Below are 23,613 nucleotides of genomic sequence, written 5' to 3'. Positions count from 1 at the left end.
CTTCTCCGAGGGAGATCTGGAAGCTGCCAGTTTAGTTAAGGAATTAATTCAGAAGTCCCAGAACTTCATTTCTGCCGCATTCAATTAGTTAAAAAAAAATCACAAGTCTAGCCCATGATCAGGGGAAGAAATAGATTCCATCACTTGCAGAGTGGCATTTAGCATACATGAAGGGAGGAACCGATGGCACCAACTGTCTTCCACACCAGCAGAGTGCAAGCTCCGTGAGAACAGGAACTCCTGCCTGTTTCTTTTCATTATCATGTCTCCCTAGTGCCTAGAACAGTGGTCGGCAAACGCATTAGTCAACAGAGCCAAATATCAACAGTACTTCTTCAAAATAGACTCGCCCAGGCCGAAAACCGACTTCTGCCCATGGGCCACGAAGTTTCAATCACACTGTACATGCTCCCGCACATGGTATTTTGTGGAAGAGCCACACTCAAGGGGCCAAAAAGCCACATGTGGCTCACGAGCCGCAGTTTGCCGACCACGGGCCTAGAACAGTGCCCAGCACAGTATACGCATGGAATAAATGTTTATTTAATCCGAGAATTTTAGGGACAAGTGAAAGAGTCTGAAAAGATCTGAGAGTAGGAGGAAAACCCAGGAGTGTGTCCCAGAAATCTAGAAGAATAAGAGGGGAAGGAAGATAAGACTACACACGTTTTTCATGTTTCAAAAAATAAGTAAAAAGTATATGCAAACTCTATTTGTAAAGTTACAAGTTCAAACAGTGCAATATTGCATAGAGTAAAAAGTGAGTTTTCCTTTCACTTCTGTTCCCAATTCTCTTTGGCATTAGTCACCTTTTTAAAAGTTTTTATTTTTTTATTTTTTAGAGCAAGAAACAGGAACATCCATTTTTTTTTAATTCACATAAGCTAGATTTTATTAAGCAGAACACAATAAAAGAACTATTTAAGTTTTTAAAAAGGATTTAGAGCAAAATACTGTTAAAGCACTTCTGCCTTCTCTCAAGTGGTAACTCTAAGGCAGGATTTCTCAACCTCTGAATTACGGGATGGATAATTCTTTTTTTTTTTTAAATATATTTTTACTGATTTCAGAGAGGAAGGAAGAGGGAACGAGAAATAGAAACATCAATGATGAGAGAGAATCATCGATTGGCTGCCTTCTGCACGCCCCACACTGGGGATCGAGCCCACAACCGGGGCATGTGCCCTGATCGGGAATTGAACCCGGACCCCCTGGTTCATAGGTCGACGCTCAACCACTGAGCCACACCAGCCGGGCAAGAATCATTCTTTCCGGGGGGGGGGGGGGCTCATCTGTGCACACTGGGATATTTAGCAGCATCCCTGGCTCCTACCTACCAGATGTGAATCGCACCCCTGCGTCAGCCTCCCCACTGTCCACTCCTTTTGACAATTAAAAAAAAAGTAGTCTCCAAACAAGCTAAATGCTCCTGGGCAGGGAAGGTGAGGAAAGTGGGGAGAAGGTTGGAGGGAGGCAAAATGGCCCCAGTTCAAGAAGTGCTGCTCTAAGGCTTGATATTTTGGGCATCACCAAAACCTGATTCTACAAAAAGCCTCACTTTTAATTTTTACAAAGGAGGCATATAATGTGAAATAAAACCAAGTGAAACCAAACTATTCTGGCAGGGAAAATATTTTAAAATATAACCAAATTGAGATTATAATTACTGACCACTCAATTTCTGTGCAGTGAGGTCTGATTTCAGCTGAACCTCAGCTAATTGCAAAGTCAGTTCTCTATAAAGGGCACCACTCACTTTCAGGTCCATCGCCAGCGTTGGCTTTTCTCTCTGAAGTTCTCCTCTGTAGGGCTGGATGGTTTCTTTGCTGTCCGATAAAACAGTCAGAACACCACTACTATTTGCTGTGCTTGCTTCACAGCTCTGCACCAAGTTGTTTTCAACCTTAACTAAGGCAGAAGAAAGAGAACCAAGGATAGCCAGTTCCTTCTCCAAAGTGAATGCCAAATGATCACTTAGGAAACCCTCACTTCCTGATTTTACATTTTTCAAGAAACAGTTTATAGGGAGAACTCTGGTGAGATTATGAAGGCACTGAAACAAAACTGACTGATTCCTGGAATAGATTATTAAAATCCCTTCAAATGGTGTCCTTTGTTGCCAGTGGAAGAGTGTCCCATACAAATTTTCTGACCCTTTGCAAAAGCAAATTTCTGGAAATTTTTCGATTACTTCACATTTCATGTGTTCCAAGAGCCATGTCCTCATTGAAGTCAGGGCATATCTGGCTGATGTAATTTGGAAGCAAGTTTTTTGCAATGTTGCAAGAAGTGCAAAGAGATCTTCCATTTGTTCTATAGGTTTCTTTGGAAAGGTCACTAGGTACTTCCCACTTGAAAAATCTTCTAGACTTAGAAAAAGTCTGCCACATGGAAAAAAACGATGTTCAGAAGAGTTACCATTTTCTCTCTCCCTAATTTGCAGCAGCACAATGCAACATACCTGACTGAATGCCAAAAGTGGCGAAAGAGAGGTTACGGCAGTGACTATCTGAACACACTCTTTCTCAGAATATTGTCCACCAACAAAGCTCTCTTCTTCCTCTTCCTCACTATCAACAGTCAATTTGATTCTTTTTGCCTCTGGTCCTTTTTCATATGGCACTGAGCAGGGTGCTGAAAAAGAGTCCCTACTCAACTTGATCACCCTGTTTTGACACTTAATAAGCCGAAAGCAGGAGCTATGGGGTTCATCCATTACCAACGATAAAGTCACCTGGTTGAGAGGCAGCTTCAAAGCGGATGTGGTTTTCACTCCAACAACCAAACTATCATCTATTACACGATACCATGTCTTCTCTACTAGCTGTTTGGAAACTTGAGGATTGCCTGATAAGTTCGTATCACAAGTATGAACAGGATTTTCTTCTTCACCACCAAGAGTTACAAGACATTCCTCCTCTGCAACTGATGTGCTACATTCTTTTCCTTGAAGCAAGTTCATTAAAGCTTTGTAAGTTTTTAAGATAACCTTTTCCTTAAGCAAAAGATGCTGCTGAACTTCCTGAATAGAAGCCAAGCCAACTTTCACTCTTCTTTCCAGAGCTGGAATCACCAAATAACGATTATCTTCTTTGCCTTCAAATACGTCATCTTTATTGCAATCCAATGTTTGACTTGAATAGTTTATGTTGTCAAGATCTGTTATTTTAAATGAACTCAGGCAATCTGAATTTAAGGAGTCCTTTAAACGTAGCAGTACTTGTTCTGTCCCCGTTCCAATAAAGTCATCTATGAGTACTGAGCTAATTTGCTCCCACTCAGCAGCAACCTGAAAGTTCTTTTCCCAAACACCACAAGCACTGGACCTGAAGGACACAATGAGAAGGCGGTCTTCGCCTGAATCCATAAGTTGTACTGCACAAGGATCTTCAAATGGAAGCTGGCACACACTTTTAGGAGTCCCATTCTGGAATGAAATCAGCTGATTCCTCCGAGTAAGGGCAATCAAAGACATTCTTAGCTTGTTGTTGACAAACTCAGTTGCACAGACATGCACACAAGTTATCACACTGCTATAAGCAGGAGGGATAATATATGTATCACTTATTACTTCTTCACTTTCAAGCAAGCATACACAAAATCTGGTGTTCCAAATTGCATAATCTGATTCTGAAGGCTCTGAGGTGCTTTCCTCCTCAGATAAATAACATTTCTTTTGTCCTAATAAAACCATACCTAGATTTTCAATCTCTCCTGCCCACTCAATAGAGGAAAAGTTAATGGACACAGTAATAACTTCGCTAGTCTGGGGAGAGAGATAGAAGAATGTTTTAACATGTTTCCATATAATTAAAGGCCCGTTAAAGACCCCGAGGCCATCCTTCAACTCATGGGCTAGTCTAAAATTCAAACGTTTTTCAAATTTATTGGTACTGTGAAGAAACAGTAGAAAATATTTGAAAACATTATTCTTTTCATTGCATTGTATCATAATATAAGGGAGGTTCATTCCAGTTCTGAAATCTGATACACAGTTGCAACACAAGATTTTTAAATCAGAGTTTTCTTCCTTTATGCTAAAGAATCCAGTGGACTTCTGAACAAATGCACTTGTTTCTCTGTCAAATACCATTCTTCTGACATGTAAAATGGGTATTTCTGCAGGCCCTTTATCTGCAAAATTTCCTTTAGACAATTGAAAAACAAGGACTTCTCCATTATAACACAAGACTCTTTCTTGTTCATTAGATGACATTGCTGGTTTGCTCCCAATTCCACAACATCAAGTCTTTGTGTTGGTCCAGTTTTGGAATACAAATTGATTCAATGCTTTTAAACCTTACAATGGCTATATTCTGAATGCTTTTTCTGTACCAGGTACTGTTGGACTTTGGAGTCAATCATTTATTCCTCACAACATCCTTATGCCACAGGCACTATTATTTCATTCTACAGATGGGGAAACTGAGGCAGGAAGTTTCAGGATCTTCTTAAAGGCCTCAGCTCCCGGGACCCTGCATCCGACAGCCCCCAGGTTCCTGAAGTTCCACGCGCGCACACAGTTCCGGAGGCTCCAAACCTCCCGCCGGCACGTAGCATCTTGGGAGGGCTGGACTGGAGCTTTAAAATATATTTTTCATTGACTTCAGAGAGGAAGAAGGAGGGAGAAAGAGATAGAAACATCAATAATGAGAGATAATCATTCATCAGCTGCCTCCTGCATGTCTCCTACTGGGGATCGAGCCCGCAACCTGGGTATGTGCCCTTGACCACAATCGAACCTGGGACCTTTCAGTCTGCAGGCCAATGCTTTATCCACTGAACCAAACTGGCTAGGGCAGAAACATCAATTTGATATTCTATACATTTATTTACGCATTCATTGGTTGCCTCTTTTATGTGCCCTGACCAGGGATCAAACCTACAACCTTGGTGTCTCAAGACCACGCTCTAACCAATTGAGCTACCCAGCCAGGGCTAGTCACATTTTAATGTGTCCTTTCAGAGGACACCCCTCTCTCTCTCTCTCCTAGTATTTTTTCTCTTAATCTAACTTCCAGATCATTCCATATCAATACAGATAGATTCGTTCTTTCACTTAAATGGCTGCATAAAATGTTTTCATTCTTAAACTGAATCATTAGATTCCAAAAGGAAGAGGTGACTACTGGTGTCGGAAGACCTGAAAAAGTAGAGACTATAGAAAGGGATAGGAAAGAGTGGGAAAGAAAAGGAGGTTGCTAAAGAAATGAGGACAGAGGAAAAAGAAATTAAAAGATGGGATAGGCAGAAACAGGCTCATATACTGAAGAATACGAGTAAGAGAGAGGCGGAGATCGAAAATACACAAAAGAGAAAAGTCTCTAAAGGGATTGGAAGGGATTCGGGGTTCAAGCGGCCGGATTAACCTTGAGAGGACAGAACACCTCCTCTGAGAAGGAAAGGAAGGGCTGCAGGTAGGTTCTGTCATAGTGGCTGGTGGGCGTTAAGGAAATTCCTTCCCAGCGGTCTCATTTTCTTCAGAAATGTAGGAGGCAAAGTTTTTCATTCTTACCAAAGGGATGGGGCGGGTAGAATTCAGTAACAAGTTAGGAGAGTGAGGGTTGGGAATAGCAGGGGGCTGGGAGTAGCAGAATATCTGAGTAGCAATTTGGAAAAGGCTGTTTCAGACTTAGCAAGGTCGCCCGGTCCCATGGAAGTGCCGACTGAAGGTGGACACGCTGGTTTGCACTGGTGCCAGTTCACAGGTTACATGGTGTCCAGCACTGGTGCAGAGAGGGCAAGGTTGGTTCAACTGCTGCAGGCTCACGGGTTTGCAGGTGGGCGGAGGACCAAGACGACAACTGAGTGAACGTGACAGACCATGTCTGCCAGGAGCTCCAGGCCTTGACTGCACATCTGCCGTCGGTGGTCCAGACACAAGGTTGCAGGCTCAGCAAGGCACGCAGCCTCCCGGCAGAGGGAGCCTCCGCGCGCTCGCGGCTCCCGAAAATCTTCGTGGGGATCTTGGGCGCGAGCTGAGTCCGAGTGGGGCTGTGGCTGCGGTAGGCAAACGGGTTTTACTCATATTGGATAGCGGGGTACCTTGTGGGAATCGTAGGAGAGGCCAATCCATTCCCTCCCACCCTCCTCCACCCTTTGGGGTTGCAGCCAAGCAGGGGAAAACGTGGACGCCAGGGCCAGCCCGCGCCTCGGGCGATGACGTCATTCGCGGGGGGGCGGAAGCGACTACCATTGGGGTCCAGTCCATAGAAGCGCTTTGCAAATATTTTAGCCTTTTCGCTGTAAAGAGCAGCAAACTTACCCTTCTGATTCTTGCCGTTTGAGGCGGTCACACAATGACTGCAGCTACCAACCTCTCTGCCACCAGCAGCTTCCCCAGCGGCAGCACCGGGGTGGTTGGGCCCCCTGCGGCTCCAAGTTACGTCACCGGCCTCAGAACCGGTGGCCCCACCCCATGGTAAGGGAGGGGCCGTCCTTCGGAGATTTTTGCCCGCAGTGCCCAACGCCTCTTGAGTAATTTTGATCCCTACCAGCCACCGTCGGCAGCTGACCCCGCCTACTTCCCTTTCGCTCGTCGCCTACTGGCCCGCGGCCGCCGGAGGCCCCGCCCCCCGTGAATCAGCTGATCTCGCGGTGTTGTTGGGCTGCAAGCTCGCTGGGGATGCAGACCGCGGTGCCGCCGGTAGAGCGTCAGGTGAGCCGGCGCGCGTCCCCGGGCCGCCTCGGCTTCTGAGGGCGGGTTGGTCAGAGCCTCCGGGGTGCGGGAGGCGGGGGCGCGGGTCGGGGGCGCGATCGCGCTGCGGGGACCCGCAGAGACAGCGCTCGCGGCTTCCCAAGTCGGCACCCGACCCACGGCGCCGCTGCGCCCGGGCCCCGGGTTCTTCCAGTCGCCACCTTTCATCCCTCCCCGGACGGGGCGCCCCTGCGGTGGGCTCAGCCGCGTGACATGCCTTCACGACCCCCCTCTTCCCGGCCCCACCCACGCTGCCGTCCCCCCATTCATTCATGAAGCTCTATGAATGCTCACTCCTAGCGCTGCGCTGAAATCCCGGGGCGCTGGCCGCGAACCTGGGGGAGCGTACGGGCGGCGTTGCCCCGGAATCGCCGCGGAGAGGGGATCGAGGGTTTGGGCGGCTCGAAAAGGCGGGTTCGGACAAAGAAAAAGACTTTGATATGAAGCATTAGTTCAGCCAAGTCCTCTCGTGTGTAAAACGATCTGCCCGAGGGCGGTAAGTTCTTTGGAGCTGCGACGCCGGGGCGTGAGCAGGGGCTGTGGGAGGCAGTAGCCCCGGCGCTGGCGGGGGTGCTGCTCCGGACACAGCTCTGCGCTGGCAGAAGAGCGGTGCTGACTCCCGCGCGCGAGGGAGGCCTTGGGTGCCGAGGGAAGGGGAAGCGCACCCTCCGGTCCCAGGGACTGTGTTCCCGTTCGGGGTCCGGGTGGAAAGAGCTCCGGGGCATATCCTTCGTCTGTCGCCCTGTAGATGTGTGGGCGGCTGTGACTGCTTGAAAAGGCTTTCGGTTGTGTGTTTATTATGATGAACGGGTATAAACATCTAGCAAACTTATTGGCCCAGTATTCCTTTTCAGTTTATCATCGCGATGAATGGTTTGGAGTGACCACCTCTGGGTTAATGAAATACTTCAAGAATTTAAAAACAGTGAAAATTTTGCTTTTGCAGTCAATGGCAATATTTTAACTTTACTAATCAAGCAGAGTGGTTGAGATCCTAGGATTTGAATCTGGACATACATCCGCTTACATTGGGAAAGTTACTTAACGTTCCTGCCTCATTTTCTTTATCTTGCAGTTGGAGGTCAAAGTACCTTCCTTGGAGTAGTATCTTTACATTTGATGGTTCATGTCTCATTTATTACAGTGCCTGGCACCTGGTAGATATTCAATACATACGAGCTATTTTTATAACTAATAATTTCTTCTTCCCACTATATCATGACCCAAACTGACATTTTTTTTTTTAACTAAATGGTGGCAAAGAGAACTAAATATTTTTAGGAAAGAACTATAATTCACTTTCAAAAATCAAGGGATGGTTTCCAGATAATTTTATGATACATAGGCTTATAGTTAGAGAAGATATGATTTCAGGATTGTCTGTAGTAACTTTGGAATCTATAAGGGCATCTAAAGATGCTGATGGAGTCTATACCTAGTTTAAATTTAATACTTAGTTCTCAAACTGATTACTGTTGACAGATTCAAGGCTTATAACTATAGCAAAAAACTTCAAGCTGTTTCACAATATTAACATTTAAAAAGATAATGATGAAGAAAGTAAAGTACTAAACAGGCTTTTTGGGGGGGCGGGGGGGGGGACTCGAGTGGCATTATATAAGCCTTTAAAAAAAAAGATTTAAGCAATTTTAACTGGAATCCCTTTTCTCCAGAGCTCAGCCTTTCACAACTTAGATTGTGATTTTAAACACTTTGAACAGTTTGACTGTTAAAGAAGCAACGGGTTTATTACTAGTAAGAACACTCCTGATACCTGATTTTAGTTTTTGTGTATTTCGTTGGAAAGATTACTATTAATCGTCTGTCTTTTCATGAAAAGACACGGGTGTAATGTAATATTGCTGGGTCCATTTTAAGATTATTTCCAAAGTATATGACCAGCTTTGTATAATTCTGTATGAATGTGAGACTATGTAAGGTGTGAGTTAAAAAATAGGAAGGGATGTAAGAGTGGTGGTTTTTGAGCTGGTGTGAAAGGCTTGCTTTGATGTAGTAGTGTGAGGTTGTGTCCCTCTCTCAGACACTCAGGAATGCTGTGAGGATTTTAATGACTTCTAAATCATTTAGTGGTTTTTATAACTTTACGGAGTTAAATCTGCCACATATTCCAACTGTATAGGGATACAGATTTTTCTGGTATGGAGATTTTTTAAAACATATTTTTCTTTTAACTCTTCTTTATTGATGATCAAACAATTCAGTCATCAGTAATAAGAGAGTAGTAGATTTTATAGGATATCAGTCCTTAAGAAAATGAATGGTAACGCCCTAACCGGTTTGGCTCAGTGGATAGAGCGTCAGCCTGTGGACTGAAGGGTCGCAGGTTCAATTCTGGTCAAGGGCATGTACCTTGGTTGCGGGCACATCCTCAGTAGGGGGCGTGCAGGAGGCAGCTGATCGATGTTTCTCTCTCATCGATGTTTCTAACTCTATCCCTCTCCCTTCCTCTCTGTAAAAAATCAATAAAATATATTTTTTTAAAAAGAAAATGAATGGTAACCACAAATAAAGTAGCAATAAACTATGATTTGGAGCTGTTTAGTATTGCATTTATTTTCCTATCCTCATCACCTGTTTATATATGTATGTTTATATATGTAATAGTGGTGTCTTTACATTGTTTTGTGTTTGTTTGTTTTTAATCCTCACCCTAGGATATGTTTGTTGATTTTTAGAGAGAGAGGAAGGGAGAGAAAGAGAGAGAGAGAAAATTTCAATGCGCCCTGACTGGGGATTGAACCCGCCTGCAACCTTTTGGTGTATGGGATGATGCTCCGACCAGATGAGCCATGCCAGCCAGGGGTAGAGTTCATTTTTTTATTGTAGAGTTCTTTTGTGGAAAAAAAAAAGAAAAAAAAAAAAAGGATAATTCTCTCATCTCCTATGGGGCTGTTTGTGAATTATGCTTAGAGAGAAGATCAGCTTTAGTCTCATTAATTCCACAAATTGATCATCTCATGTTTCCCTTAATGATCAAATTATTTAATTTTTTTTTCTGAATCATCATACAGTTCACATGACCTCTATATTAGGAAGGTAGTAGTTATGATACGGTTATAATAACCTGGTTATTATTTAACAGGAAAGGAAGGAGTAAAGGGAAGACCAGATAATATAGGCATGCCATTTATACAGCTTTGACAATTTAACACTCTAAGTCTTGATTGATGGGGGAAGGGATTGGACAAAGGCAGTTTAGATACATGCCCAATAAGGTCTGAGTGACATGGGAAGGTGCTTACCTGTCTGTCAATCATACCTGGGAACAGGTAAATTGGCCAGAATAGGTGTGGCCCCTGCAAGGCGGGGGGCAGTGAAACCTGAATATTTAAACTTCTGAACAAAGGGAATTCTCTCTTGGCTCTTGGTTCTCTCTCTCCTGTGCTAGGCTCCTGGCTCTCCCGTGGTAGGGGTTGCTCTCCAGCATTCGTCCATGTGACACTACTGGACCTCCAGCTGCACCTGTTTCAGGACTGGGTTAAGGGACATGGGCCTTTGCAACCCGAGAAACATAATTCCAGGCCAATAAAAGCCATTGTCCTCCCAGGCGAGTCTTAGAAACGTCTTTTTCTACAGATATATTGCAAGAGCCAACCCACTCTCACCAGTGATGGGGAAATTGGAGCCACTAACTTCTCTGGTAACAGTTAGACCTAAAATTGGCATCTGGGTGAGCTTTCATTCTAGGGTTCTTTCCTTCCTCAACCTGATTGAGCCGAAATGTTAACTAAACTTGGGGCAATTGCCCAAATAAACATGTAGCAAAGATGATTATAGCAGCTCATAAAATGGCAATAAAGTAGAACAATTCAGCTGTACTTCAGTAGGGAAATGTATAAACTATGGTTTATTTATACAATGGAATACTATCCCCTAGTAAAAATGAATGAACTAGATCTATGTTCATCAACATGAATACATCTCATGTACATAATATTGAGTGAAAAAAAGCAAGTTGGCAAAGGATATATACAGTGTGATGTATTTATATAGTGCTTTAAAGTAATACATGATACATTATTTATTGATACACTTGATACACATGTACCTAATGAAAGTACATAAAATATAAGAACATACAGAAATAAGACATATTAACTCTGGTGAAGAAAGGTTTGGATGAGGCTCCGTCAGCTCTCTAGAAGTTTTTCTTCTATTTTAAAGAACTGAAGCAAATATTAAAATATGCTAATATCTGTTAAAACTGAGTGACAGGTATGGTACATGGATTTTTTTCTCTTTTTTTACAGATTTATGTATAATTAAGATAGTTTGTGAGCCTAGCGCTTTAACATTTTTGTTTATAATCAGGGCTCTCACCCAATAAGCTTTCTTTATTTTACTTTCTAGTCTGAAAGCAGTCGACTCTGGAAAAAGAGTTATTTTTCTCCTGCAATGTGTGCCTGTGGAAAGCTTTTCTAAGAAGAGACAGACCGATTATTTAGTCAATTTTACTTTGCTCTTTGACTTGTGCTCCTGGGAAAATGCTTTTCTTAGGATACGAGAAATGATCTTTCTTAAAAGGCTGCAGGGGAATTTAAACTTTAAAGACTCTTGGGAACTACAGGCATATACTGATCATGAACTCTTAAAGTATTGCATAGCAGATTGGCAGTGACTCAGATGCAAAATCACCACCTGGTCATTAACACTTAAAGTTTGAGTTGATTACATTTTAGTATAATGTGGTAAGCACGAATTTATATTGTGAATGCAGGTGTTTTAGTTATTGCTCTAAGAAAATAATCCTCTCTTTACAGGTATTAATAAGTAAACATGATAATATGTTAAGTGGTTGAGTAATGAATAGTAAATTTAATAGCCGATCCCTAATGTGTGAGTTAAACAGTATTTCCATTTCTAATCAAGAACACTGTTACCAGCATTTTCAAAATAAGTGAAACTTATTAACTCCAGAGCAGTATTTTTTTGTTATGTATCCTCCCTGTTCAGTTATGTGGCCCCTTGATGATCTTAAGCATTTGGATGTTACTGATTGGTAAAAATAAGCCAACATACTTTGAATTGTGTTTCTGTAATATTGCCTTTAAAAACATTGGCCATTTTAATAAAATAATAATAGCAAAATATTAAAGGAATAAATAATTTGTGTCAGAAATTATACTGCAACTTGTAATAACAGGGACAAATTTTGTAGTACCTAGGAATTTGAAATTCAGTTGCTGGTATTATAATATCCAAAATGTTTCATGGGAATTTAGTAGTCTGAAAAAAAATCATTTTTAAAAGATGCAGTAAGTACAAAAAGGAGCTGATGGGCATTGCTGGGTATTTATTCTCACCCCCACCCCATGTTACCTCCTCTCCATGGTAATATCCATTTTAGAGTGTGCAGTTTTAACATTTTTCAAGGTGAAATTAGCAGGCCATATATAAGAGTTTAGCATCCCTGATTGCACCAAAAACTGTCTCATGTACTAAAGAGAAAGAGACTGTTCTTTCCTGGGTTGTCTAACATTTGTGAAGTGATATGAAATATAAGTGATTTTATTGTTAGAAAATACATTAGCAAATGTATTAGCAAATGTACAAATACATTATGTATGTTTCTACTAGGAGATGTCACTTTCCTTTTGTCTCTGATACTTTTACTATAAGCTCTAGAAATCTTCTGTATCATTTGGAAGTCCGTGGATTGGAACTTAAGATCAAGGGCTGTCTTCCACTGAGTACGCAGCTTGTACCTGGTGGTTGCTATGGGTACAGGAGTATACTGATGAGTAAGTCAAAGTTTCTGACCTTTAGAAGTTTATAATATATTTTGAAAATCAATGGCTTACTTAGTAAGTGCATTATCTCATTAATAACAGCATTGTAAATAACAAGTACTTTTAGGCCAGACTTTGTTGAATGCATAAATTTACTGAATCCCTGAACTCTGGGTCAGGATTTAAGGGGCTGGTCGGCTCCCACTGCATCAATTAAGGCTGAGAGGGCTGGAATTCAGAGAGGCCTTGACCTTTGGTAGTGGTTGGTTTGTCCAGATGTCACTGCAAGATGAGTGTTGCTTGACCTTCAGTAGTGTTGTGATGGCTTCCGTGGCAGGATATTCAGGAAGTAGCAGTTGGTGTTTAGATTAGTTGTAAGTCAGGTGTTTGAATCCAAAGTTGCCTTAATCTATGTGTAAACATATTTTTGTGTAAAAGCAAACATTTATTAAGCATGTACCATGTGTAGAGTACCATAGTGTCTTAAATTGTTGTTTACCAAACTCACAGTATAAACTGTACATTGCAATGAAATGTAGTCATATTTTAAAAATAGACTGTAAGTGCCTGCATGAAATCTGTAGTAGTTTTATATTGGGTTTACTCTGTGTCCAAATTCTTTTCAGGGTATTCTGATACAGTTTGCTTCTCAATTATTTTTATTGTCTTTCTTAATGTCTTGTTATTCTAAACACTAATATCATTACATTTATAACTACAATTATTGCTTTATTTTACTATTTTAATCAATACACCTATTTTAAACCAGTTAGTGACAGGAGAAGAAGACAAGAAGGGCCCAACTTTGCTAGTGTAAGTTAGCTTTCTGTATGTTGAGGGTACTATCTGCTTTACATAGTCATTCTTCTAGTGAGAAAGACAGAACACACCAGTACGTAAACTCCTTATCAGCGGGAACTTGTTTATTTATAGGCCTCGTCTGTCTACAGTTATTTATTGAGTACCTGTTACATATCAGGACTGTGTTAAGCAGCTGGGATATAGTAGAGGATAAGATATTATTGGCTCCCATGGCAATTTTAGAACCTAGAACATAGTAGGTGCAAGAAATGCACGTGGTTTAGTTGTTGAAATTTAAGCATTTGAAAGTTAGTATATTTATGACTTACAAATTTACCTTTCACTGCACTATTAAGGCAAAAGGACTTTATCTGCAGAATAAAGACTCCTACATGATTTAATTTTCTCTGTGCATTTGGGATAATAGTCTACTGACACATTTCTGTTCTCATTTAAAAATTATTTATATTCTGCCTTGTTCCTAAAAATATTAAGGCACTTTACAAAAATGTGTAAATATGGCAAGATAAAATAAGCAATGAATGGAGCCCAGATTGAGATTAGGACACATATCAATGTACTGTGAAGGCCTAGTCACTTACATCATATGGGACTATATCCTCCCACCACAAAATCTGTGATCCTGCCTATATCTTTACCTGTGGTTTCCTTCCTTTTTAAAATGTAGACCCTTCCTTTTGTGAAAGATCAACCCACCACACATGTTCCTACTTCACTTTGTCCAGGACTTGGTTCTGCCCTCTCTCCTTATCTCCCTTGCATTCTAGGATCAGTGCCTTTGTCCTGCAAACGTGTTTGACCATCTCCCCCAACACACAAAAACACACCCTTGCTCTTCACATTTCTCTCCAGCTACCACTCCATTTCTCTGTTTGCCATTTTAACAACATTTTTCAAAAGAATCAGTTGCATGAACTTCGATCTCATATCCTTACCTGCCATGTACAGGCATCCTCCTCCAGTCTGGCTTTCAGTCCCCTCCTGTACTGCTCAAACTGTGGCCATCTCAGCATGATGCCTGTGCTGGCACGTCCAGTGGGCCCTTTTCAGTTCTCATCCTGGGAGAGCCCAGCTGCGTTGACCTAATTGACCAGTCCTTCCTGCTGGAAACGCCCTCCTCTTCACTTCTGTGCCCACACAGACTCATGTTTTTTCTTTCCCTCAGAGCACTCCTCACCTCAGTCATTTTTGCTTGTTCCTCATCCTCCCCAACCCTGGTGCAAGAGCTCCTTACAGCTTGACCTCTGCCTTTCCTTTCTCTGAATGCACACTCCAATGATATTACCCACTGTCTTGATTTCAAATATTATTCATATGCCTTCCCAAGTTTGTATCTGTAAGCTGAAACCTTTTTTTTGAACTCCATACACATATATTCATCTGCTCACTTGATACGTGCTTTTGGATTTCCCACAGGCATTTTAAACTTAACAGAAACAACTTTATCTTAACAGAAGCTTATCTTCCATCTCAGATTTCTCTCTCTTTACTCTTCCCCATTTCAGTAAATGGCATCGCCAACATACAGTTGTTCAAGGCAGAACCTAGAGATAATTTTTGATACCTCCTTCTCTTTTATCCCCCACCAATGTCTAAAACATAATCAAGCCTTACTTGCCCTTCTCCCTCCTTCCCCTTCCTCCTCTTCTCCCCACCTTCTAGTCCCCCTCCCCCTCTTTCTTCTTCAAGAGCACCCTTCAACATTTCATAATCCTGGTTTGGTGGTGATGAACTCCTTTAGCTTTTTCTTGTCTGTGAAGCTCTTTTTCTGACCTTCAATTCTAAATGTTAGCTTTGCAGGGTAATCTTGGTTGTAGGCCCTTGCTATTCATCCCTTTGAATATTTCTTACTACTCCCTTCTGGCCTGCAAAGTTCCTGTTGAGAAATCAGCTGACAGTCATATGGGTGCTCCCTTGTAGGTAACTAACTGTTTTTCTCTTGCTGCTTTTAATATTTTCTCTGTCTTTTGCCCTTCACATTTTAATTATGATGTGTCTTGGTGTGGTCCTCTTTGGCTTTATCTTGTTTGGGGTTCTCTGCACTTCCTGGACTTGTAAGTCAATTTCTTTTACCAGGTAGGGGAAGTTTTCTGTCATTATTTCTTCAAATAGATTTTCACTATCTTGCTCTCTCTCTTCTCCTTCTGGCACCCCCATGATGCGAATGTTGGTACAGGTTAAGTTGTCCCAGAGGCTCTTTACACTATCTTCATATTTTTGGGTTCTTTTTTCTTTTTGCTCTTCTGATTGGGTGTTTTTGCTTTCTCATATTCCAAATTGCTGATTTGATTCTCTCGCTTCCGGTACTCCATTGTTTATTCCCTGTAAATTATTCTTTATTTCAGTTAGTGTATCCTTTTTTTCTGACTGGTTCTTTTTTTTTTTATAAATATATTTTATTGATTTTTTACAGAGAGGAAGGGAGAGGGATAGAGAGTTAGAAACATCGATGAGAGAGAAACATCGTATCAGCTGCCTCCTGCACACCCCCTACTTGGGATGTGCCCGCAACCAAGGTACATGCCCTTGACCGGAATTGAACCTGGGACCCTTCAGTCCACAGGCCAACGCTTTATCCACTGAGCCAAACCGGTCAGGGCCTGACTGGTTCTTTTTCATGTCTTTGATGTTCTCAGTAAGATCCTTGAGCATCCGTATATCCATTGTTATGAACTTTCTATCTAATAGTTTGCTTGCTTCCATTTCATTTAGTTCTTTTTTTAGAGATTTATCCTGTTCTTTCATTTGTGACATGTTTCTTTGTCTCCACATTTTGGCTGCTTCCCTGTGTTTGTTTCTATGTATTAGGTAGAGCTGCTATGTCTCCTGGAATTGGCCTTATGTAGTAGGTGTCCTGTAGGGCCCAGTGGCTTAGCCTCCACAGTCACCTGAGCTGGGCACTTGAAGTGTGCCCTGTGTGGGCTGTGTGCACTGTCTTGTTGTAGTTGAGCCTTGATTGCTATTGGTGTCACTGGGAGGAATTGACCCCCAGGCCAGTTGGCTGTGAGTGCCAGCTGCAACTACAGTGGAAGAGCTGCTATGCAGGAGACACCCCTGTGGAGCAGGACTTGCGTCAATGGGGCTTTGGTGCTCACTGAGTCTGCCCCTTGAGTGTGTCACTCATGGATGTGTAAGTTGTAATCTGGCATGGTCTAAAGCCCAGGTGCACTGGCTCTGGGCCCTCCTATGTGTGCAAAGTCAGCCACTACCTGTGCCCTGCCTGGGGCCACTTTGTGATATAAGCTTCCCATAATACTTAGCTGCAATATTCCTTTTTAGTTATGCTTCCTTTGCAGTCTTTTCTCTTTTTCTCGTTGCTATATTTGAGTTTCAGGCAGACATTTCTTGGAAGTCAAACGTTAAACACCATAAGACAAAATGAGATAGATCTGTAAAAACTGATACAGAAAGCTATCTATGAGTAGTATGTTAGGTAACTTTCGGTTGCTACTGTAACAAATTGCCACACACTTAGTGGCTTGAAATAAAACAGTTATTATCTTACATCTCTTTAGGTTAAAGTTCGGCAAGTCTCTCAGGGCTGAAATCCAGGTGTCAGCAGGGCTGCATTCTTTTTTTTTTTTTTAAATTAAATCTTTATTGTTCAGATTATTATATTAGTACTCTTTTTTCCCACCATAACTCCCTTCCACCCAGTTCCCACCCCACCCTCCGCCATCATTCCCCACCCACTGTCCTCATCCATAGGTGCACGATTATGGTCCAATCTCTTCCCGAATCCCCCTCACCCCTCCCCCCCCCCCCCCAAGAATAGTCAGTCCATTCCCTTTCTATGTCCCTGATTCTATTACAATCACCAGTTCATACTGTTCATCAGATTATTTATTCACTTGATATTTAGATTCACTTGTTGATAGATGTGTATTTGTTGTTCATAATTTGTATCTTTACCTTTTTCTTCTTCTTCCTCTTCTTAAAGGATACCTTTCAGCATTTCATATAATCCTGGTTTGGTGGTGATGAACTCCTTTAGCTTTTCCTTATCTGTGAAGATCTTTATCTGGCCTTCACTTCTGAATGATAGCTTTGCTGGATAAAGTAGTCTTGGTTGTAGGTTCTTGCTATTCATCACTTTGAATATTTCTTGCCACTCCCTTCTGGCCTGCAAAGTTTCTGTTAAGAAATCAGCTGACAGTCGTATGGGTATTCCCTTGTAGGTAACTGAGTTTCTTTCTCTTGCTGCTTTTAAGATTCTCTCTTTGTCTTTTGCTCTTGGCATTTTAATTATGATGTGTCTTGGTGTGGTCCTCTTTGGATTCCTTTTGTTTGGGGTTCTCTGCGCTTCCTGGACTTGTAAGTCTATTTCTTTCACCAGGCAGGGGAAGTTTTCTGTCATTATTTCTTCAAAGAGGTTTTCGATATCTTGCTCTCTCTCATCTTCTGGCACCCCTATAATTCTGATGTTGGTACGCTTGAAGCTGTCCCAGAGACTCCTTACACTATCTTTGTATTTTTGGATTCTTTTTTCATTTTGTTTTTCCGGTTGGGTGTTTTTTACTTCTTCGTATTTCAAATCTTTGACTTGATTCTTGCGCTCCTCTGGTCTGCTTTTGGGAGTCTGTATAATGTTCTTTATTTCAGTCAGTGTATGCTTAATTTCTAGTTGGTCCTTTATCACAACATCGAGGGTCTCATTAGATTTCTTGAGGATCTCACCACATTTATCAGCGGTCTCACCAGTCTTTTCAAGGGCCTTATTAAATTTATCGGCGGCTTCTAGACAGTTCTTTAAAGACCTTAAAAGTGTGGTTTTGAACTCTATATCCAGCAGTTTGCTTTCCTCCAATTCTGTCCTTTGTGTCCTGTTTCTTTATCTCGGCATTTTTTATGCTTCGCTGTGACGATAGAGTGCCTTTCTGTGCTAAGTGTCCCAGTTACCTGAGGTAGACACTCTTGGTGCACCCCCTTGTGGGCTTTGTGCACAGTCTTGTAATTAAGCCTTGATTGTTGTAGTTATCACTGTGAGGAATTGACCTCCAGGCCAATTGGCTGTGAGAATCAGCTGTGTCTGCAGTGGGAGAACTTCTGTGCTGGAGACACCCCTCTGGGGCTAGACTTGCTTCGATGGGGCTTTGGTGCTCACTGAGTCTGCCCCCTGAGTGTGTCTTTTATGGTTCCACGGAGCTGCAAACTGGATGGTCCCACTCTCAGGGCTGCATTCTTTTCTGGAGGCTCTAGGACAGTGGTTCTCAACCTTCCTAATGCCGCGACCCTTTAATACAGTTCCTCATGTTGTGGTAACCCCCAGTCATAAAATTATTTTCGTTGCTAGTTCATAACTGTAATTTTGCTACTGTTATGAATCGTCATGTAAATATCTGATATGCAGGATGTATTTTCATTGTTACAAATTGAACATAATTAAAGCATAGTGATTAATCACAAAAACAATATGTAATTATATATGTGTTTTCCGATGGTCTTAGGCAACCCCTGTGAAAGGGTCGTTCGACCCCCAAGGGGGTTGCGACCCACAGGTTGAGAACGGCTGCTCTAGGAGATGACCTCCTTCCTTGCCTTTTAGCTTCCAGAGGCCACTCACGTTACCTAATGTATCCCCCTCTCCCCGCCCAATCTTGAAAACGAGCTATGTAGCGTCTCTCTCACCCTGCTTCCACCGTCACGTCTTTCTCTCTCTCCTTCTCCCTCCCTCTTCCACTTTTAAGGACTCTTACAATTACATTGGGTCTGCCTGGATACCAGATAGGCTCCCTATCTTAAAGTCAGCTGACTAGCAACCTTGATTTCCTTTTGCCAAGTAGCCTAACATATTCACAAGTTGTGGTTATAGGACAAGGGCATCTTTGGGACCATTATTGTGCCTACCATGTGTAGTCAGGAATGAAAGAAAGTTGTAAAACAGTTTGTAGCTTTGTAATTCCCTTTGGATTTAAAAAAATGAGTGGTGGTGAGAAACCATATGGTGTAAAGTGAAATCCCCTTCTAAAACACTCTATTTAAAAATAGAGCACTAAAAGAGAAGGTTGAGTGTTTTATTCACTTTATCAAAAGATTTTCAACATTCTGAATGTCAGGCAGTAGGACAAAATTCAGTTTACATACAGTTAATTAGTTGTAAGTGTGCCCCTGTACTTCCACACCCTCCCAGCGGTTTCTGCTGGGTATAGTTTAACTTTAATCGAGGGAACATTACCTCTCTTTTTTTATGTATCTTTATTGTTGAAAGTATTGCATATGTCCCCCTTTTCTCCCCATTGACCTCTTTTAACTTGCCTCCACCCCCCACCCCAGGCCTTCACCTCCCTATTGTCTGTGTCCGTGGGTTATTATGCAAATATGCATACAAGTTCTTTGGTTGATTTCTTCCCACCCACCCACCCATCTCCGCCTTCCCTCTAAGATTCCACAGTCGAACAGTTACTTCTTGATCTCTGATAGGTAAGCACAAGTTAGATCTGGCTTCAGAATTTCTCTGTACACCATGAACTGCACATTTTACTTAAAGTTAATTACTGTCACACATAAAACTGTCACATAAGGAGAAACCAAGATGGCGGCATAGATAAACACTGGAAATTGCTGCCTCCCACAACCACTTCAAAATACCAACTAAAAGACAAAACGCACATCATCCAGAACCATAGGAAGGCTGGCTGAGTGGAAATTCTACAACTAGAAGGAAAGAGAAAAGCACACTGAAACTCAGAGGAGGTGCAGAAGTAAAGTACAGAGGTACGGAGGCACAGGCAGAAAGGGCTGGCAACTGAGGACGTGGTTGTCTTTTTCATTCAGGAGGGAGACACACACTCCCGCTCTGAACTCCAGTTCCGGGTGAGTCTCTGGGGACCCAGACTCATACAGGGAGAAACTGGACTGTCTGGCAGCGGGCAGAACTCGAGAGCGGCTTTCTCTCAGAGGTGCTTGCAGCGATTACCGCGGGACACTGAGACCCGGGACCTCTTAGGGCAGGACTGAGGAGCAGCCATAGCTGTTTGCTCCGCCCTGTTGATTCCCTGAGACCCCGCCCCACACAGGATGTGGCAGAGGCTTTTGCATATGAATGCCCTGGCCCTTTGCAATCTAACATTACCTAACAAACTGCAGCTGGGTCAGAGAGACCCAGAACATCCAAAAGAAGGCCCAAGGCCCCATAGCAGCTTGCATTGCTTCACAGCTGGACCTCATCTGGGCACCTCCAAATCCCAAACAAAGAAGAGGAATCTGCAGATCTCTCCGTAGCTCCTGCTGTGTAGCGTCAGGCAGAGGCTAAATTAGCACCTCCTTAGAGATCCAAGTGCCAGTGTACCCAGTGGTCAGAATGGGACCATCCAGATAACAACTCCTCAGATCCATAAGGGACACACTCAGGGGGCAGACTCAGTGAGCACCAAAGCCCCACTGAAGCAAGTCTTGCCCCAGAAGGGTGTGTCCAGCACAGAAGTTCTCCCGCTGTAGGTAGACACAGCTGATTCTCACAGCCAATTGGCCTGGAGGTCAGTTCCTCCCGGTGATACCCACTACAATCAAGGCTTAACTACAACAAGACTGTGCACACAGTCCACAAAGGGGTGCACCAAGAGTGTCCACCTCAGGTAACTGGGGAGGCTGAGCTACTGGGCCTGTAGGTCACCCAGCACAGAGCGACTCTATCAACACAGGGAAGCAGCCAAAATGTGGAGACAAAGAAACAGGTCATAAATGACAAATGGAGGAAAGCAAACTACTGGATATAGAGTTCAAAACCACACTTACAAGGTTTTTCAAGAATTTTCTAGAAACCGCCAATAAATTTAGTGAGACCCTCAATAAATCTAGTGAGACCCTCAAGGATATGAAAAAGGACCAAATAGAAATTAAGCATACACTGACTGAAATAAAGAATATTATACAGAGATCCAACAGCAGACTAGAGGATCGCAAGAATCAAGTCAAAGATTTGAAATACGAAGAAGTAAAAAACACCCAACCGGAAAAGCAAAATGAAAAAAGAATCCAAAAATACAAAGATAGTGTAAGGAGCCTCAGGAACAGCTTCAAGCGTACCAACATCCGAATTATAGGGGTGTCAGAAGATGAGAGAGAGAAAGGTATTGAAAACCTCTTTGAAGAAATAATGACAGAAAACTTACCCCACCTGGTGAAAGAAATAGACTTACAAGTCCAGGAAGTGCAGAGAACCGCAAACAAAAGGAGTCCAAAGAGGACCACACCAAGACACATCATAATTAAAATGCCAAGGGCAAAAGACAAAGAGAATCTTAAAAGCAGCAAGAGAAAAACATTACCTACAAGAGAGTACCCATAAGATTGCCACCTGATTTCTCAACAGAAACTATGCAGGCCAGAAGGGAGTGGCAAGAAATATTCAAAGTGATGAATAGCAAGAACCTACAACCAAGATTACTTTATCCAGCAAAGCTATCATTCAGAATTGAAGGTCAGATAAAGATCTTCACAGATAGGAAAAAACTAAAGGAGTTCATCACCACCAAACCAGGATTATATGAAATGCTGAAAGGTATCCTTTAAGAAGAGGAAGAAGAAGAAAAAGGTAAAGATAAAAATTATGAACAAGTACACTTCTATCAACAAGTGAATCTAAAAATCAAGTGAATAAATAATCTGATGAACAGAATAAACTGGTGAATATAATAGAATCAGGGGGCATAGGAAGGGAGTAGACTGACAATTCTCGGGGGGAAGGGTGTGGAGGGTTCGGGAAGAGACTGGACAAAAATACACCTACGGATAAGGACAGTCGGGGGGGTGGGGAGGGGTAAGAGCAGAGGGTGGGATGGGAACCGGGTGGAGGGGAGCTATGGGGGGGAAAAAAGAGGAACAACTGTAATAATCTGAACAATAAAGATTTAATTTAAAAATAACTGTCACATAATGATCATATTTATCAGATTAATAGCATTTATTAAAATTATTCAGATATATCTTTTGTTCACATAGTACCCTTCATCCAAATTTGAATGATTCAAACTCTTCCTAAAATAAGCATTAGGTAGAGGGTAATTTCCTCCAGATATACAGATGGGAAACCATAAGAATTCACAGGCAACCTGGTATAAACAGATGGCTCTTACATCATTCCTGCTGGTAGGGGCTGTTTTAGAGTACAGTGACCAGGTTACATCTTTCTGCCGAAAAATCATAAATTTGGCCCCAGTATTTTTATGGTTCACACAAATAAAACCTTATTGCCTTTATTTTCATGAGTTTTGGTGTCCTTAAAAATGTGAATTTTTAGTTGAAACGCATTGAGTATTACTGTCTGCCTGTTTATATTTCTCTCTATTTCTTAAACATTAAGTTTCTGAACTGATGGCTCATGATATTTGTACCATAATTTTCATATAGCTCTTTTCTATTCAGTGGTTGATTTTAAAACATATTTTACTCTTCCCTTTGGATTATGGTTTTGAATTGAGGTTGATTTTAGGAAAACACTGCTAGTTCCAATAACTGAAAAACTTTCTATTTTAATAATGTAATTTTTGTGTCCATTACTGCAAAATGTAAATTAAAACTACTTGATACATTACCGAAGGGATTTTAGGAATTCTTACTTAATTGGTACTTAAATGTTCGTTTGTTCCAGAGACATTTAAAAAGTAACCTTAATGTTTATGAAATGAACTTAACACATTGAGTTTTCAGATTGAACTACTTTCTTTACAATAAAACTCAAACCGAATAAGTCTGTTGCCTTGACAAAGTACAGCCTAATTGTAGCTAGTCTTCCTTTGACATTACATTTTACAGTCAACAGGCATTTCATATGGGCAGGCTCAGTCTATAGTCCTCTTTGGCAGGCAAGATGTGAAATAGTTCAAATAGTTTCACTGCGTATTTATTGCCGAGTGAATGTGCACTTGTTAGAGGGCTGCTTTTTTTTTTAATCTGTGGGATAAAATTGCAAAGCATTCTTTCACTGCTCTTTTTGCTTACCTGTGCTCTGACATTTAGGTCTTTAGATGCTTTTGCAAAGAGGAAACGATTTGGTGATGGAGTGCTCCCACTGACCGATGGACTCAAAGAAGAGAAGGTAAAAAACCATTTCTTCTTTCTCTATCCTTGTAGAAAACCACAGAAAGCATGTCCACATATGTGTAGCTTCTTTTAACTTTAATTTTCTTGTTGGTAGTTATTAAGTAGGAATAGTGAATGACATTTGTGTTGATTGGTAGAGAAAGATATTGAAATAAAGCTGATTAGTGATAAGCTTTGTTGCTAGGTCCTTTAAATTTGGTTCTTAAATTTTTTAATAAATTCTAGAACTTAAATGCAGTGTGAAGTGAAATATGGATTCCTATTCCTTCTATCTTCCTCATCAAATACTTTGTTACCACATTA

General features: G+C 41.8%; 2 protein-coding genes across 2 annotated transcripts in view; one reads left to right on the top strand and one right to left on the bottom strand.

The window, feature by feature from the left end:
• Positions 1 to 553: 553 nt before the first annotated feature.
• Positions 554 to 4,991, bottom strand: LOC308522092 (Fanconi anemia group B protein-like). The gene has a single exon (XM_081095285.1). It carries the CDS (start codon positions 4,214 to 4,216, stop codon positions 1,664 to 1,666), a length of 2,553 nt encoding a protein of 850 aa, XP_080951411.1. The 5' UTR covers positions 4,217 to 4,991; the 3' UTR covers positions 554 to 1,663.
• A 1,636-nt stretch (positions 4,992 to 6,627) lies between these two features.
• The window catches only part of ALS2 (alsin Rho guanine nucleotide exchange factor ALS2), a 58,302-nt gene continuing 41,316 nt past the window's right edge, over positions 6,628 to 23,613 (top strand). The window contains exons 1-2 of the mRNA XM_081095391.1: positions 6,628 to 6,658; positions 23,227 to 23,305. Of these exons, the coding sequence (XP_080951517.1) occupies positions 23,286 to 23,305 (20 nt within the window). The 5' untranslated portion in view covers positions 6,628 to 6,658; positions 23,227 to 23,285. The remainder of the gene's footprint in view (positions 6,659 to 23,226; positions 23,306 to 23,613) is intronic.

Source organism: Myotis nattereri (assembly GCF_964212035.1).
Source record: "Myotis nattereri genome assembly, chromosome: 7".
In the NCBI taxonomy this organism is placed as follows: domain Eukaryota; kingdom Metazoa; phylum Chordata; class Mammalia; order Chiroptera; family Vespertilionidae; genus Myotis; species Myotis nattereri.
This window is presented reverse-complemented; position numbering and strand designations above follow the sequence as displayed.

Excerpts from the sequence above, each read along its gene's own strand:
- LOC308522092 (XM_081095285.1), bottom strand. The coding sequence starts at position 4,216 with ATGTCATCTAATGAACAAGAAAGAGTCTTGTGTTATAATGGAGAAGTC.